At 43.8% G+C, this 17,991-nt stretch overlaps 1 protein-coding gene across 5 annotated transcripts in view; it reads left to right on the forward strand.

Annotated features, from left to right (window-relative positions):
• The window catches only part of sdk2b (sidekick cell adhesion molecule 2b), a 461,496-nt gene that overhangs the window by 411,126 nt on the left and 32,379 nt on the right, over positions 1 to 17,991 (forward strand). For all 5 annotated transcript variants that reach the window (XM_036956065.1, XM_036956068.1, XM_036956066.1 and 2 more), the window contains exons 19-32: positions 2,542 to 2,737; positions 3,293 to 3,391; positions 3,601 to 3,792; positions 6,686 to 6,807; positions 7,008 to 7,117; positions 7,353 to 7,503; positions 7,726 to 7,963; positions 11,972 to 12,087; positions 12,330 to 12,519; positions 15,207 to 15,305; positions 15,577 to 15,771; positions 16,490 to 16,691; positions 17,025 to 17,128; positions 17,693 to 17,763. In XM_036956065.1, coding sequence (XP_036811960.1) covers positions 2,542 to 2,737; positions 3,293 to 3,391; positions 3,601 to 3,792; positions 6,686 to 6,807; positions 7,008 to 7,117; positions 7,353 to 7,503; positions 7,726 to 7,963; positions 11,972 to 12,087; positions 12,330 to 12,519; positions 15,207 to 15,305; positions 15,577 to 15,771; positions 16,490 to 16,691; positions 17,025 to 17,128; positions 17,693 to 17,763 — 2,085 coding nt within the window. The remainder of the gene's footprint in view (positions 1 to 2,541; positions 2,738 to 3,292; positions 3,392 to 3,600; positions 3,793 to 6,685; positions 6,808 to 7,007; positions 7,118 to 7,352; positions 7,504 to 7,725; positions 7,964 to 11,971; positions 12,088 to 12,329; positions 12,520 to 15,206; positions 15,306 to 15,576; positions 15,772 to 16,489; positions 16,692 to 17,024; positions 17,129 to 17,692; positions 17,764 to 17,991) is intronic.

A 17,991-nucleotide genomic window follows, 5' to 3' on the forward strand; every position in this document is an offset into this window, starting at 1 on the left:
ATGAATAAAGGCTGGCTAAAATGTGACATTTCAGCATTTGTTACATGTTCCTCCATCAACCCTGTATCAGTTCTAGGAAGATTTCAATCCACTTTGTAGAAACATTTTCCCATCATTGTAAAGGCCTAGTTATTTTGCTGCTTTGCCAGTCATTTCTGAAGACTATTATTTATATTCCACTTGATTAGTGATTCATTTGTGTCTGTCCCTCATTTTAAAGTAAACCCTGCAATGGCAACAATTTACCCCTTTAAAATAATGTACCATTCCACCAAGGGAAATGATTCACAGCAGGTGACATGGTTTGGGTCGTCTGAACAGCATGGTGGAAAAGGAAGGAAATCTCTCTCTTTTTGGTGTATTTATAATTGTTTCATCATCTATGACTGAGGTGGTCTGTTTGCTTAATTTATGTTAGGAAAATTTGAATATGATGTGTGCAACATATGTCTAATTCCTCATTTCATGAACACCATGTGTTCCCATGCTCTTCACCACATGAGGAATAATGGCTGATCTTCACCTAAAACTATTATCGTCAACCCTGTTAACGGCCCAACAGTTTGATATTATATGTGAGTTTATTTGTAGAAGGGATACTTAAACAATGAGGAAAGTTGGATTTATCAAATAAATGCTTTTAAATAATAGTTACAGGGTTGACAGACAGTGTAGTGAAAGTGCAGATAAAATGCTCTTAGCTCACAGTGTTTTAATGCCTGAGATGGCAAAAGTGGTTTCCCGTAGGCTAAACATTTCCTCCATCCACTTGAATGTTGACAGAAGATATATTTTAAAGTTCATTTCTTAAAAGTTTTCATGTCCAAAAGGCACTCATTTTGTGGAACAACCAATGTACTGTATGTGCTTGTTCGTCAGTATGAGGCGATAGCTTGTGTGTGTGTGTTTTGTATGAGGTGTGTGTGCGATAGCTTGTGTGTGTGTGTTTTGAATGAGGTGTGTGTTTTGTATGAGGTGTGTGTGCGATAGCTTGTGTGTGTGTGTTTTGTATGAGTGAGTGTGTTTTGAATGAGGTGTGTGTTTTGTATGAGGTGTGTGTGTGATAGCTTGTGTGTGTGTGTTTTGAATGAGGTGTGTGTTTTGTATGAGGTGTGTGTGCGATAGCTTGTGTGTGTGTGTTTTGTATGAGTGAGTGTGTTTTGAATGAGGTGTGTGTTTTGTATGAGGTGTGTGCGCGAAAGCTTGTGTGTGTGTTTTGTATGAGGTGTGTGTTTTGTATGAGTGAGTGTGCAGAATGGGCATCCATTTATTCCACATTTGGCTCACACACCCACCCCACCGCACACTCTTTCCCAGAGTCAAACTCTACTTACAGCCTGGGAACCAAGATTGAAATAGACCCAATATATTTGCCAAGGGTAGTATTTGTCTAATCACCTAATTGACCACTCGGTACATTAACTCCCATTCTGTTATGTGTGTGCAATCCCTCTACATTAGACCTGCTATACACCGCAGTTTACATTTCTCTTTCAATCTCTTTCTCTCTCTCTGTGGACTCATTCCAGCCCTGCCTTCCAAATCAAATCAAATCAAATGTATTTATATAGCCCTTCATACATCAGCTGATATCTCAAAGTGCTGTACAGAAACCCAGCCTAAAACCCCAAACAGCAAGCAATGCAGGTGTTGAAGCACGTTGGCTAGGAAAAACTCCCTAGAAAGGCCAAAACGTAGGAAGAAACCTAGAGAGGAACCAGGCTATGAGGGTTGTCCAGTCCTCTTCTGGCTGTGCTGGGTGGAGATTACAACAGAACATGGCCAAGAAGTTCAAATGTTCATAAATGACCAGCATTGTCAAATAATAGGTCTGGGACAGGTTGCACGTCCGGTGAACAGGTCAGGATTTCATAGCCGCAGGCAGAACAGTTGAAACTGGAGCAGCAGCACGGCAAGGTAGACTGGGGACAGCAAGGAGTCATCATGTCAGGTAGTCCTGAGGCATGGTCCTAGGGCTCAGGTCCTCCGAGAGAGAGAAAGAGAGAATTAGAGAGAGCATACTTAAATTCACACAGGACACCGGATAGGACAGGAGAAGTACTCCAGATATAACAAACTGACCCTAGCCCCCCGACACATAAACTACTGCAGCATAAATACTGGAGGCTGAGACAGGAGGGGTCAGGAGACACTGTGCTTCCAGTGCTTACTCAATGACAAGAATATGTTTAGAGTGACACTAACCATTCATATAATAGTTATGATGCCACATGACACCCCCGAGTAGGTCAACAGCACATGGAAGGGGGGAGAGTTGGTTTAAACAAAATGTGAACATGATTAGACTTGGAGAGTAACAGTGCTATTTAGGTCAAATTTGGGGTGTAAATTGTGGGCAATGAAAGAGTTAATATGGTATCCGATGCACTTTGGTTCCCATTCACAATATCAAATTGAGGGCTAAAGGTAAAACCAGTCAGTCCTATAAGATGTTCTACTGTTTATGTTCTACCATTTACTTCTTATTTCCAGTTTGATCTCACGTTCTTCCTTCTCTGTTCCCATTTCCCATTCTGCTAGCTGTTGGCATGGGAGCCAGGTCAGGAAGAGGAGGTCACCATGGTTACAGTGAGACCTAACTTCCAGGATAGCGTGCATGTGGGCTACGTGATAGGGCTGAAGAAGTTCAGAGAGTACTACACCTCTGTGCTTTGTTTCACTACACCAGGGGATGGCCCCCGCAGCCCTGCTAAAGGCCTTAGGACACATGAAGACAGTGAGTTCCAAATGCACGCACACACACACACAGACACACACACACACACACACACACACACACCACACACACAACACACACACAACACACAACACACAACACACAACACACAACACACAACACACACACACTGTTGAATGGACATGGCCAATCATACTGAAACATGCCCACTGGGTCAAATCTATTATTCAGCACAGCCTAACAGCCTAGTTCTACAGATCTAATGAATGCGTATGCTACATTTGGGTTTCTGCACACATCCACACATAATTGGGACACATTTTCTCAAGAGATAATTGGTTGGCCATACTGTACTGGGCCTCTACTTGTAATTACGCTATTGTCCAAGTAAAATGTTGCCTATTTTAGTAGCTGTAATGACTGTTCAACGTGTAAAAGCCACATTTTCATGATTTCTTCATATTACACTTAATAAATGCAGTTTGCTATTCAATATAGTACAAGACATCTATATAATTGTGAATGCCTTTGAGCTCCATGGGATCCATTGTGTTATCATTCTCATCATAATAACCACCGTGCCCTCCTCTCTAGCTCCTGGGGCTGTGGGTCACCTGAGCTTCACAGATATCCTAGACACCTCTCTCAAAGTGAGCTGGAGAGAACCTGGAGAGAAGAATGGAGTCCTCACAGGTACGCCACACCAAAGACATTAGAGCTGAAGAAGATGACCCACTTCATGTTAAGAGTTGTCTTTATTCACAATGGATCTGGCCACCTATACACTGTTCATCAATATCCTCTGTTTCTCTTCTATTAGACTCAGTTTGTATTGGTAAAAAAAAAACTCTACACAAATAATATTGTATTTATTGATGAATTTGATTGATTCTCTGTTCCAGGCTACCGTATCTCGTGGGAGGAGTTTAACCGCACCAACACACGGGTGACCCACTACCTCCCCAACGTGACCCTGGAGTACCGCGTCACAGGGCTGACCGCCCTCACCACCTATACCATCGAGGTGGCCGGCATGACCTCCAAGGGTCAGGGACAACTGTCCTCCTCCACCATCTCTTCTGGAGTACCTCCAGGTCAGTTCCCAACCAGTCCCTAACCCTACCCTGTTATCCCTAGCACCAGCCAGGGGAAACTGTCCTCTTCCCCCATCTCTTCTGGAGTGCCTCGAGGTCAGTATTATTGATGGCTCAGTCCCTGGTGATTCAGAATAGGCCCCTTATTCACTTTATAGTGCACTACATTCAGGGTGCCATATCAGATGCAGCCCTGACTGAGCTCAGCCAGAGTGCTAGTTGGTATCCTGATTACTAGCCTCAGCATCACTGACCCTCCTCCGTCCATGTCCAGGCCTTACCTAAAACATTGTCTGCTACCCCCAGAAACCTAGCCAGAACCCAGCTTCCAGCGGGCTGCCCTGTCACCCGCCACTTACAATCCCCAAACGTCCCTAACCTCTCACCATTTCTACAGAATCCTGAGTGACAGTAACTGTGTGTGTGTGTCTGTCTTGCTCCAGACACTATGTAACCATACCCCAGTCAGTCAGTCAGTCAGGCAGGCAGAACTGTGACAGACAGAGAGCCATAAAGTAGGAGACTACACCAAACCAGGGGACTTACTTCTCCACTTCAAAACCGACAGTTCAGAATGAGATTTTAATACACTTCACCCAGAAACCCAGCCAAAAGTAAGAGCCCATCGAGACCATTTAGGATAATTCCAGTTTACGATTTCCTATTAAAACATGCTACAGTGTATTATAAAAAAGAAAATACTTCCAGTCAATTATTATTGCACCGGCGGTTCCCCCAGACACTATACAGTATGTCTTTCAGAGCTGTCAAATTAAAAGAGCCATTCTATCGAGGGCCACAGTTAGTAAGGTATGGAGCTGTGGTTATCGTTCCCAGAATGGTGATTACTATGAATATAGTAATCCACCCTAGAGATCTCTCTCTGTGCTATTGTCTGAATAACCAGGCATGCTAATGATTTAAAGGTGCTGATTTGACTATTCTAGTCATATAGTCTATAGTCCATTTCATTATGAGCCAATAGACCCACTCCATCACCTTGAAGAGTTGGCCCCTTTCACTATACAGTGCCCTGGGGTGTGCTTGTGTCTCAGTCTTGCATCCCAAATGGCACTCTATTAGTGCACTGCTTTTGACCAGGTCCCATAGGTATCTGGCCAAAGTTAGTGCACTATATAGGGAATAGGGTGTGATTTGGCAAGCAGCCTTGTGCAATGGTGAGGTCTGTTGTTTTACTTGCAGCAGAGTTTATGTATTGGTGTATTGGTATGGCATTAAAGCAAAGGGATGAAATGAAGGTGACTGAACTAAATCACCATAGTGGTTGCCTGGCAATTAGTCACGCTTCACATTTCACATAAGAACTATGCAGAGAACAAGTGCAGCAACGGACTGGCGGAAGGGCAGGGGAGGGGACTTTTTTCAAGACTCTGGTTTGATTGTGAGAAAAAAGTTTTTTTAAAACTTCGACAATCATAAGGGAACTCTTTTAATAGGAGGGCAAAATGTCAGGACTTAGAGCACTAAAGGTGCACGTGCCCCTTCAAGAGTAACACACTTACATACACTTGCTTATGTTCAGAATCAATGTCATATTCAGCTAATAATAAACATTTACATTTGGATGTTGTATTTTTTAATTATTCATAACGTACTTATAAAGACAGTATCCAAGGCCTCCTGTGTGGCACTACAGACCCGGGTTCGATCCCCGACTGTGTCACAACCAGCCATGACCAGGAGTCACAAAGGGCTGTGCACAATTGGCCCAGTGTCTGGGTTAGGGGAGGGTTTGGCCGGGGGGACTTTACTTGGCTCATCGCGCTCTAGCGACTCCTTGTGGTGCGCCGGGCGCCCGCAGGCTGACTTCGGTCGTCAGTTGAACAGTGTTTCCTCCGACACAATGGTGCGGGCGGGTGTTAAGGAGCGCGGTTTGACGGGTCATGTTTCGGAGGAGGCGTGACTTGATCTTTGCCTCTCCCGAGCCCGTTGGCAGTTGCAGTGATGAGATAAGATCAAAACAAATACAAATACGGAATCCGAATGTAAATGTTTGTTATTAATGTCATGAATTTGGCATGCTATTTATAGGACTATGCAAGCTTTTTCCTAGATCCCCATCTAGTCCTGCCCACCTGAAAAGTTGAGTTTATTCTTCTTGAGAACTTTGAGTTGAGTGAAGCGAAACTCTCATGAGAGCGAGAACTCAAAAGCATTGGCTCATCTCTGGTGCAATATCCATTTTAGAGCACAAGGTTGCACTGTCACTCAGTAATATATTTCCCTGTAGACAACTTTTAGACGACTCCAGAGCGCAGATATGAGAACTGAGATCCAAGCCTGAATAATCCTATTGATACTTTTCATTCAGAAATGCTTATTGGAGAACTAAGTTAATCTTTCCTTTCTGGATATAGTAGATGCATAGTTCTGAAAACATTACTTCCTAAACCAGTAGGATTTAAAAGATAGACATACACAATGTAGAAAACCTAAGTCAAATGAAAAAAGCATTACATTAGGCATAGAGACCACTGTATTATGATTTCTGCCCCACTCATTACTTACAACTGTTTACTGTTAAAGGCCCTGTCTCACTCTTGATACCCTTTCTGTTCCTTCTCTTTCTGCCTGTATTTTTCCCTCCTTTCAAATGGAAAATAAAGTTAAAACTCTCTCTTTCGCTTTCTCTCTTGCTCCCTCCCTCCCTCTCTCTCTCTCTCTCTCTCGCCCTCCCCACCCCCACCTCTCTCTCTCTCTCTCTCTCTCTCTCTCTCGCCCCCCCCCTCTCTGTCTCTCGCTCTCGCTCCCCCTCTCTCTCTCTCTCTCGCCCCCCCACCCCCCTCTCTCTCCCTCCCCCCCCCCCCCCCCTCTCTCTCGCCCCCCCCCCCCCCCCCCCCTCTCTCTCTCTCTCTCTTGTGTGTCTGTGTAGAGCTGCCGGGTCCTCCCACCAACATGGCCATCTCCAACATCGGCCCTCGATCCATCACCCTCCAGTTCAAACCTGGCTATGATGGAAAGACCTCCATCTCTCGCTGGCAGGTAGAGGCCCAGGTAAGAAGGCCTTCTTCCCCAGAGAGATGAGCTTATCCTGGGCATAAAGTGTCTGACCGCTCCCACCTGATCTGTGACCCACATCGACTATGACTCCCAAGTGGCACCCTATTACCTATATACTGCACTACTTACTCTATAGGGTGCCTTTTGGGATGCAGCGTATATCATGTTGTGTTGTGTGTTGTTGTTGTGTTTAGGTCAGTGTGATAGGAGACAATGAAGACTGGGTGATTGTTCACCAGCTGCCCAACGAGCCTGATGCCCGCTCCATGGAGGTGCCAGGACTCAACCCATACACTTTCTACAGGTAGGCTGCTATGTACCCCTACACCTTTGACAGGTACTATACTTAACTCCTATACCTTGACCCCTACCCATTCTACAAGTGTGAGGCCCACCTACATTGAGCACAGCCTTAACTCTATTCTAGTCATAGAACCCTGTGTTTTTCCTGGCCATGTGACCTGGCCACAAAAAACTCTAATGGAAACCTATGGAAAACTCCTGTGATAACTTTGCTCTTGTTTCCTCTCTCCTGCTAGGTTCCGTATGCGTCAGGTAAACATTGTGGGGACCAGTCCTCCAAGTCAGCCCTCCAGAAAGATCCAGACCTTGCAGGCCCCTCCAGACATGTCCCCCGCAAACGTCACCCTGCGCACGGCCAGCGAGACCAGTCTGTGGCTTCGATGGGTGGTACGTGACGTCTCAACAGACTGACATTATGATGTGATGCTCTGAGTTTTTCATCAAGCGATGATGACTGGCTGTGTGTCTTCGTGTGTTGTAGTTTTTATCTCTCGTTTCTTTCTTTCATTTTCCCTCTTTCTCCCTCTTGCTCTCTCCCTCTCCACCCCCCCCTTTCTCCTTCTTTCTCTCCTCCTCCCTCTCCCTCTTTCTCTCTCACCCCCCTCACAGCCCCTACCAGAGTGGGAGTACAATGGGAACCCAGATCTGTTGGGTTACCGGCTCCAATACTCCCGTACAGGCTCCCAGGGTAAGGCACTGACCCATGTGATAGCTGACCGGCTGGAGAGGGAGTTCACTATCGAGGACCTGGAGGAGTGGACAGAGTATGAGGTCAGGGTTCAGGCTCTCAACGGTATCGGGGCCGGGCCCTGGAGCCAGCCAGTCAGAGGGAGGACCAGGGAGTCTGGTGAGATTACACATCATACTCTATGTCTGCGCCTCAAATGGCACCCTATTCTCTATACAGTATAGTGCAATACCTTTGACCAGGGCTCATAGGGATAGGAATGCAATTTGAGACACATACTGTATGCAATTACACAGAAACTTATCCAGTGTTAAATTAACACTGAAAGTGTGGACCTGTGTAGACACTGGAAAGTGTTAAATTAACACACTGCTTGGTGTAAAGCTTTATTTCCCAGAGTGCTTTGCCTTTCGAGTGAATTATAGAGTTGCCACCCATGACTGTATTTGTTAGGGACAGGTTGTTGCATTAATCCATTTTCAGTCATGTACACATCACCAAGTGAGATCCTGAGTGAATAAAACGTTATTATTTAACTCAGTATGTACTTCATAAGGCCTTATTTTGCAGGCCTACACTCTACACATAATCACACATGTGTTGGTATGGCCCAGACTTCCTGCATATTACCTCTGTAAGTGTTGAATAAACACTCATTGGTGTAAAATAACCCCAATGTTGGTGTTAATAACCGGAGTTGAACCAAAACCATGCCCATCGTTATCATATTTCCCAGCATCCTCTAATGCAGGTCGATTTTAAGAATATTTTCTTTCAATATCTATGTTTTTGCATGTACATTGATTGATTAATTAATGCTTCTCAAATATAAATGCCATACATTTTCTAAACTAATCCAATATGTTACTTGGATTCATTGTACCCGTTACTGAAATTGTTGTTCCAGTTTAGATCCCTTAGCTAGTTTCATATTTCAGTTTTCCCAACCATGAATTCAGGTTGCGGGGGATAAGAAACTAAGAAGGTTAGAAATCCCCGCTCTGGCTGGATTTCAAATTGAACTTCACTTTGTAAGACATCATAATGTGACAGGTTGTGTGAATAACCCACCAGGTTGGCTTGTTCGGATTACCCAAACATGGGTGAATTTAACCGTCAATGTCATTTTTGATCACTTTCATTCTGGGTTTAATCCATAGGTTATCTTCGGGAGGATAGTTATTTTTAAATAGTTATTTTTGGCCACCTGTGAGAGTAAGTGTCATTCCAGTTGATGTTGAGTTTGTACACTATGATGTAAAATTGTCCTTATATTTTTGCACATTAGATATTCTAATCTTAAAAAATATGAACATTATTATTTACTTATTGCTACAAAGGGGTTGCTATCCCATTGGGATATCACATACGGATATTACATGGGGATTTGCATAGGCTTTGAATAAACTCATACAGTGCCTTTCGGAAAGTATTCAGACCCCTTGACATTTGACACATTTTGTTATGTTACAGCCTTATTCTAAAATGTATTTTTTTTAATCCTCAACACTCAATACACACAATAGCCCATAATGACAAAGCGAAAACAGTTTCTAGACGTTTTAGAAAAACCTTATTTACATAAGTATTCAGACCCTTTGCTATGAGACTCAAAATTGCGCTCAGGTGCATCCTGTTTCCATTGATCATCCTTGAGATGTTTCTACAACTTGATTGGAGTCCACCTGTGGTGAATTCAATTGATTGGACATGATTTGGAAAGGCACACACCTGTCTGTCTATATAGAGGTCCCACAGTTGACAGTGCATGTCAGAGCAAACACCAAGCCATGAAGTTGAAGGAATTGTCCATAGCGCTCCGAGACAGGATTGTGTTGAGGCACAGATCTGGGGAAGGGTACCAACACATTTCTGCAGCATTGAAGGTCTCCAAGAATACAGTGGCCTCCATCATTCTTAAATGGAAGAAGTGCGTAGGACTGAACATGGATGAATGTGACAAGCATGTTATTGGCACTAACACATTCAGTAATGGGTGTTTACACTATCTTCCTAGAGCTGGTCGCCCGGCCAAACTGAGCAATCGATGGTCACTCTGACAGAGCTCTAGAGTTCCTCTGTGAAGATGGGAGGACCTTCCAAAAGGACAACCATCTCTGCAGCACTCCGCCAATCATGTCTTTATGGTAGAGTGGCCAGATGGAAGCCACTCCTCAATAAAAGACACATGACAACCCGCTTGGAGTTTGCCAAAAGTCATTTAAAGACTCTCAGATTGAACTCTTTGGCCTGAATGCCAAGTGTCAGGTTTGGAGGAAACATGGCACCATCCTTACGGTGCAGCATGGTGGTGGCAGCATCATGCTGTGGATATGTTTTTCAGGGACTGGGAGACCAGTTAGGATCGAGGCAAAGATGAATGGAGCAAAGTTCAGGGATATCCTTGATTAAAGCCGTCATACCTAAAGAAGACTCAAGGCTGTAATTGCTGCTGAAGGTGCTTAAACAAAGTACTGAGTAAAGGGTCTGAATACTTATATAAACCTAATATTATTATTATTTTTTAAATACATTTACGAATTTCTAAAAACCTGTTTTTGCTTTGTCATTATGGGGTATTGTGTATAGATTGATAAGGGAAACAAAGTTATCAATTTCAGAATAAGGCTGTTACCTAAAAAATGTGGAGTAAGTCACAGTTCTAAATGCTTTCTGTATGCTTCTGTAACCTTCATTAAAGCTAAAAAATAAAAATAAAAGTGTTAGTGTTTGACTATAATGTAAAAACAATTCAACAGATCAGATGAACCAGAATGACATTTACTCTCAGGGGATGGCCAAAAATACATTATTTCAAGCCTTCTGAGTCTTCTGATCTGACCCACTGGGTCATATCTCAATAACCCAGCATCAACAAACCAACCTTGTGAACCAATCCCAAAAATAAGTGAACCAATCCCTGCAAACCAGTTTTTTCTTTTGCTTAAGCCCTCAAAATAATGCCTTATGAAATATATATTGTTTTGTGTTAAATAATGACATTTTAATAACATAGGATCTCACTTGGTGAAGTGCGTAGGACTGAACATGGAGGAATGTGACAAGCATGTTATTGGCACTAACACATTCAGTAATGGGTGTTCACACTACAATTAACTTGAAAGGCAAGGCATTTTGGGAAATATGCAAATAACGTTTTACACTAAGCAGTGTGTTAATTCAACACTGTTTAGTGTCTATACAGGTACGCACGTTCAGTGTTCATTTAACATAGGGGAATTTGCGGTGTAGTTACATTTCCTTTGATTTAGGTATATCCTGTTTTATCTGGTTAATAACATTTGGTGTGGCCTCACACACAGCACTGATGTTCAGTCTTTAATTTTGGCACTCTTTGATCTACAGACTTCATTCATTTTAGGACATAAAAGGCATGACCTACTGCTACTGTATGTTCCTATGGCTACAGCCTCGTCCACCCACACTATTAGACTATCAGGCTGTAATCACACATGTGTTGGTATGGCCCAGACTTCCTGCATATTACCTCTTTTATCTACCCACGTGTATGGTATGGGGGCCAGGGTCATTTTTTTCTTCCTGCCTCATGGAGCTATATGAAATGGACACCAACCGGTCTGCCTGCATTCTGCTCCTTCACACAGTCTCTCTCTCTCTCTCTCTCTCAAAAACAAACTAAAGTGAGGCATGAGTTGTTCTTTCGTTACGCTTTGTCTTGCTGTCTCTGGATGTTCTTGTAGAATAGGCAAAGGGTTAGGATGTTCTATCACTGTGCTGGTGCAGTCACTGTGGATACCAGACTTTAGGGAGGAGGAAATTGGGAACAGATGGGCTAGAATGTGGAATTCCTCTGCTTTTTTCCTTTTTTCCACTCACTCCAGCAAATTCTTCCGAATCACTGTTTTATGTCCAGGGATGAGTGCCAGGAAGGAGCCGTGGCCTAGCTGGCCTGATATAGAGCTGTGCTTTCTCTGGAGCTACAGCCACGCCTGGGTTAGACACTAGGCCTCAGTGGTTCACCAGTATGTGTCTTCAATGCTACACATGCAAGCGCACGCGCGCGCTCTCTCTCTCTCTCTCTCTCTATCTCTATCTCTATCTCTATCTCTATCTCTATCTCTCTCTCAGGCCCATGAACATCATGGAACGCATTTAGTTTATAATTTTTTTCTTTATTTTATATAGTCCCCTCCTGTGGCCCTACCAACATGTCAGCCTTCGCCACCACCTCCAGCAGTATCCTGGTGCGCTGGTTTGAAGTACCAGAACAAGACCGGAATGGACTTATCTTGGGCTACAAGGTGTGTGAGACGTTCAGTTATCACCCTCGCCTCCAAGAGGGACACAATACAGTGCAACAACATTATTCCATTACTCACTCTCCTTTCTAATCCAATTTTTTCCTTTTGCTCTTCCCCTCTTCCTTCTCTCTTGCCTAATTCCACTCTCTCATCCCGTCTCTCTTCCCCTCTCTCTTCCCATCTTCCCTCTCTACTCCCCTCTTCCCTCTCTTTTCCTCTCCTCTCTTCTCTCCCTCCTTCAGGTGTTGTATAAGGAGAAGGACTCCGACTCGTCCCTCCAGTTGTGGACAATAGAGGGGAACGCCAGCCACAGTGTCCAGCTGACTGGTCTGGGGAAATACGTCCTTTATGAGATCCAGGTCCTGGCCTTCACCCGCATCGGAGACGGCGTCCCCAGCTCGCCACTCATACTGGAGAGGACCCTGGACGACGGTAAGCCCTGGGCTGCCTAATATCTGCCTGTCTAAATTTAGAATACCTATAAAAGCCTTAGATAATGAATACATGTATACATTAAAATGTTATTTGTTACATGCTTTGTAAACAACATGTGTAGACTAACAGTGAAATGCTTACGGGCCCTGCCCAACAATGCAGAGAGAAAAAAAAAAATTATGATAGAAAAATTATAACACAAGGAATACACAACGAGTGACGATAACTTGGCTGTATACACAGGGTAGCAGTACTGAGTCGATGTGCAGGGGTACAAGGTAATTGAGGTAGATATGTATACAGTATATAGGTAGGGATAAAGTGACTAGGCAGCAGGCTAGATAATAAACAGTACCAGCAGCACAAAGACTCCAGGCAAAAGAGTTCATGCAAAAATGGTCAACGCAATAGTCTGGGTAGCTATTGATGAACTATTGAACTAACTATTTCGCAGTCTTATGGCTTGAGGAGAGAATCTGTTCAGGTTCTTGTTGGTTCCAGACATTGGTACAGCTTGCTCTGTGGTAGCAGAGAGAGAGAACAGTTTATGACTTGGGTGCCTGGAGTCTTTGACAAATTTTAGGGCCTTCCCCTGACACCGCCTGGTAAAGAGGTCCTGGATGGCAGGGAGCTCGGCCCCAGTGATGTACTTGGCCATATGCATTACCCTCTGTAGCGCCGTGCAGTCAGATGCCAAGCAGTTGCCATACCAAGCGGTGATGCAGCCAGTCAAGATGCTCTCAATGGTGCAGCTGTATAACTTTTTGAGGATCTGAGGGCCCATGCCAAACCTTTTCCACCTTCTGTTGTCGTGCCCTTTTCACGACTGTTGGACCATAATAATTCCTTGGTTCAAATGCCTTGGTTCAAATGCCTTCCGTTTCATTTTTTGGTATTTATTCATCTGTATATATAGTATTTTAGTATATATTTTCTTTACTACTCTAGGGATATAATTATTGCTTGGATAAACGTATTTACATATTGATTTCTTTTTCACTCTTTATGTGGTGCGTACTGCACAGAACACCAGAACAATTATCACTGAATTATCACAGTGAATTATTGTCATGTTTGTTTATGTGTCAATTAATCCCATAAGGAATGGGTTGCCAACTAGTGAATTGACACAAAAATAAAATGGAATTAATTAATTCCTTAGTGATATGGACATCGAGGAACTGGAAGCTTTCAACCTGCTCCACTACAGCCCCGTCAGTGTGGATGGGCTGTGCTCGGCCCTCTGTTACCTGTATGCAACAATCAGGTCATTTGTCTTGCTCACATTGAGGGAGTATTGTATTGACGCTTTGCCTGTAGTAGCGGAATTTTATATAAGCGTATGGATTAGTGTCCCACTCCATGAAAACATCAACTCTTGCCTTTAGCTCAGTATGGATGTGGCCTGTAATCCATGGTCTCTGGTTGGGATATGTACGCATGGTCACTTTGGGGATGACGTAGTTGATGCACTTATTAATAACTGAGGTGGTAAACTCCTCAATGCCATCGGATGAATCCCAGAACATATTTCAGTCTGTGCTAGCAAAACAGTCCTGTAGATTAGCACCCGAGTCATCTGACCACTTCCGTATTGAGCAGGTCATTGGTACTTTTTGTTTGAGTTTTTGTTTGTAAGCAGGAATCATTAGGATAGAGTTATGGTCCGATTTGCTAAAAGGAGGGTGAAGGAGAGCTTTGTGTGCTTCTCTGTGTGTTGAGGAAAGGTGATGTAAAAAAAGATTCTCCTCTAGGCGCACAGGTGACATGTTAGTAGAAATCAGTTTTCCTGCATTAAAGTCACTGGCCACTAGGAGCGCCCCCTCTGAGTGAGCGTTTTCTTGTTTGGTTATGGCCCTATACAGCTCATTGAGTGTAGTCTTTGAGCCAGCATCGTTTTGTGGAGGTAAATAGTATGGTCTACAGCTTATCATGAAATATTTTAACTCAGACAAGCAGAATATTAATATTAGCAATCGTGCACAAGCTGTTGTTAACAAAGAGACACACAACCCCTTCCCTGAGCTTCCCCGACGCTGACTTTCTGTCCTGAAAAACCAGCTATATTTATCTTTACCATGTCCTTGCTAAGCCATGACTCAGCGAAACATAGGATATTACAGTTCTTCAGATCACATTGATAAGAGCTCATCCAGTTTGCCAATAGAACAGAGGGTAGAGGCGATTTATCCACTCTCTGGTGTAGTCTTGTTAGGTATCCCGCACACCGGTCTCTATAGTGCCATCTCCTCTTTCTTCGAGTGTCTGGGATTTGGGCCTGGTCTGAATAATCAATGTCTTTTGCCTCCGGAATTCAATAGAAATCCTCGTCCAAATCGAGGTTAGTGAGAGCTGTTCTGATGTCCAGAAGCTCTTTTCAGTCATAGGAAACATTATGTCTAAAAAAAAAGTTAAGATCAGCATGAAAAAATACACAAATTAGCACAATTGCCCAGGAGCCCGTAAAACGAGGACTATTCCCTCCAGCGCCATTCATCCATCTGCTCATACAAGATGTGTTATACCAAAGGATATGTAAAAGCTTTCAAATAGCTTATTAAAGCTATCCAGACTTTGATATTATAGTTGACCAATGCCCACTGCCATTCAGTAACCCACTGCTTCAGATGTAAAGAGAAGAAGTGTTAAAAAGTGTAGCCCCTCTGCCCCCCTCTCGTCTCCAGTGCCCGGTCCTCCAGTGGGCATCCTGTTCCCTGAGGTCCGGACCACCTCGTTGCGTCTCATCTGGCAGTCCCCGTCTCAGCCAAACGGCATTATCCTGGGTATGTGATTTAACCTTTGACTCTGACCACACCTTGACCTTTCACCTTTAACCTGTCCAGACTCTACAAGAATGACCCTAACATACAGCAAACAAAAACAACACTTATTTTGATAATTACAAATATATCAACTTTGGACCTAGCATCGTGGAACGAGCCTGATCCCTTTGTTCGCCATTTTTGTGTCAGGCATTTGAAGGAGTTTATCACAGCTTTTCTTTCTGACTCTCTCTCTCTCCTGTCATGTGTGTTTCCTTTCTCCTCCTCTCAGCCTATCAGATCACGTATCGTTTGAACTCGAGCAACAGCAACACGGCCACAGTGGACGTGCTGAACCCGAGTGCTCGTCAGTACATGGTGACGGGTCTGAAAAAAGATTCCATGTATGTGTTCCGCATCACAGCCCAGACACGCAAGGGCTGGGGAGAGGCCTCAGAGGCACTGGTGGTCACCACCGAGAAGAGAGGTAAACATATGAATTGAAACATATGTCAGATTAAGTATTGTATCACATTAGTGTATTACCTATTGTACTTGGTGAACGTACCAAAAAGGGAGGTTACTATGGAAACATGGAAATATGCCTTGTAAGAAGAAGTAGTATAAAACATTAGTATAGGAGTTATTGTACTTTATAGAACATTCCAGAAATTATTGTATATTTTGTGTACTTAGATGAAGTTTTATGTGACGTTTCCATGTGAGTTATTGTACTTATAGAGCATACCACAGAATATTGTCTACATGTGTTAGAGTGCAGACAGGTTTATATTCTCAGTGTTGACACAACATGCTAGAGTGGCTGAGGTGAGTCAGTCAGCTCTGTCAGTCACTTGCAATAAACAACAGAGCATTCCAACGAGTTCAGAAGAAACTCCCATCTCATCTGATAGTAGTTTACAGATTCAGCACAAAGGTTTTACATGAGTTATTTTCCACCCAGTTACATCTGCAGTAATCAGCTATTTGTTTTGTGTGTTTATACAAGCACTTGAAGTTAGTGAGTATTGTAGGCAATTGTCTTTTGAGTATAGTATAAGTAATTTATTTAACCCGATAAAAGCTTGTACGCAGATAACTATAATGTAGCCTGAAAACTGTTACTGACCAAAGAACATGGGCATGTTGTTAACGTTTAACGCTCTCTCTCTCTCTCTCTCTCTCTCTCTCTCTCTCTCTCTCAGCTCGCCCCCAGCCCACCAATCGTCCCATGGTGCCCCAGAAGGATGTTCAGGCCCGCAGTGTGTTGTTGTCATGGGAACCAGGCAGTGATGGCCTCTCTCCGGTCCGCTACTACACCGTGCAGCTGAGAGAACTGCCCGACAGCAACTGGACTATCCACTCTGCCTCGGTCACCCACGAGGCCAGCTCCTACATAGTTGGCAGGTACAGTATGCACCCTACCTAGCACACTACCCAGCACCCGACCTAGTGCACTACCAGTAGCAACTGGACCGTCCACTCTGCCTCGGTCACCCACGAGGCCAGCTCCTACATAGTTGGCAGGTACAGTGTGCACCCTACTTAGCACCCTACCTAGTGCACTAACAGGGGGACATAGTTGAAAGTTTTCTGAGATTTTAGAAAAGTTTTCAAATTTTAGAGATTTGCTTGGAAAGGCTGCACTTAGCCCTCTATGGAAATTGAATAGTTGAAAAATGTCACTTGAAAAATGTCACTGAGAATGATGTTGTCTTATGTTCCATCGCTTCATGCTAGGCTGAAGCCCTTCACCTCCTACCAGTTTAGAGTGAAAGCCACCAATGACATAGGAGACAGTGAATACAGCGAGGAGAGTGAAGCTATCACGACACTACAGGATGGTAAGAGACTTAACCTCTTTTCACTTTGGGGTATCTTACTGCATTGAAAACAAAGATCCTTGTGAATATCATATTATCCACACATGATTTGGTCTTCATTGTCCTTGATTTCGCCACATTGACCGATAAACCATTTCGTAGGCAGGGAGTCTGTCATTTATGTTTTACATCAGTGCTGGGTTCCAATCCCTCCCTGAATAGAATGTCAGGATGACTTAACGTATTGCTGTGGTGAGGACGTTATTGGCAGTAGAATAGGTGATTTGTTCATCACTATCTATGTTTGCCGTGTGACCAGCCGAACACTCCAACAAAAACACTTACAACCAAACAATGTCAACCAAGCAGAACTAACTTTAACTAAAGAAAGGTTCCTTCCGCAAATCATTCCAACAGCCCTTTTGACTTGTTTATCAATGGGTGAGGTGGTTTCTTTCTTTGTGTGTCTGTACACCGTGAATACCACTGCGTTAGTCATTTGCGCCTGGGTGGTAGACCTTTGCTACCATTCCTCCTGGGGCTGCACGTCTTCAGCTGTGTTCTCTGTTTTCTCTCCTGTTCCAGCCCCTGACGAAGCCCCCACAATCCTCTCTGTCACGCCACACACAACTACATCCGTGCTGATTCGCTGGCAGGTAAGAAGAGGTGTGGTGATTGGTCCTGATGTCGGTCTTCCTATCCTCAGTAAAACCCAGTCATCTGTCAGTCAATGGGCGGTAATGAGAGGGCAGCGAGGTGTATAGGGTGTACTTAGACTGAGTGCAACACACACCTTCTCCTCTTCTCCTCTCTCTAACACTAACACCTGAATTAGCAGACCATAAAGGGGAGATGGAGAGTTCAAAGGTTACCACCTGTAGGAG

This window comes from Oncorhynchus mykiss, chromosome 20, assembly GCF_013265735.2.
Source record: "Oncorhynchus mykiss isolate Arlee chromosome 20, USDA_OmykA_1.1, whole genome shotgun sequence".
NCBI classification, from domain to species: Eukaryota; Metazoa; Chordata; class Actinopteri; order Salmoniformes; family Salmonidae; genus Oncorhynchus; species Oncorhynchus mykiss.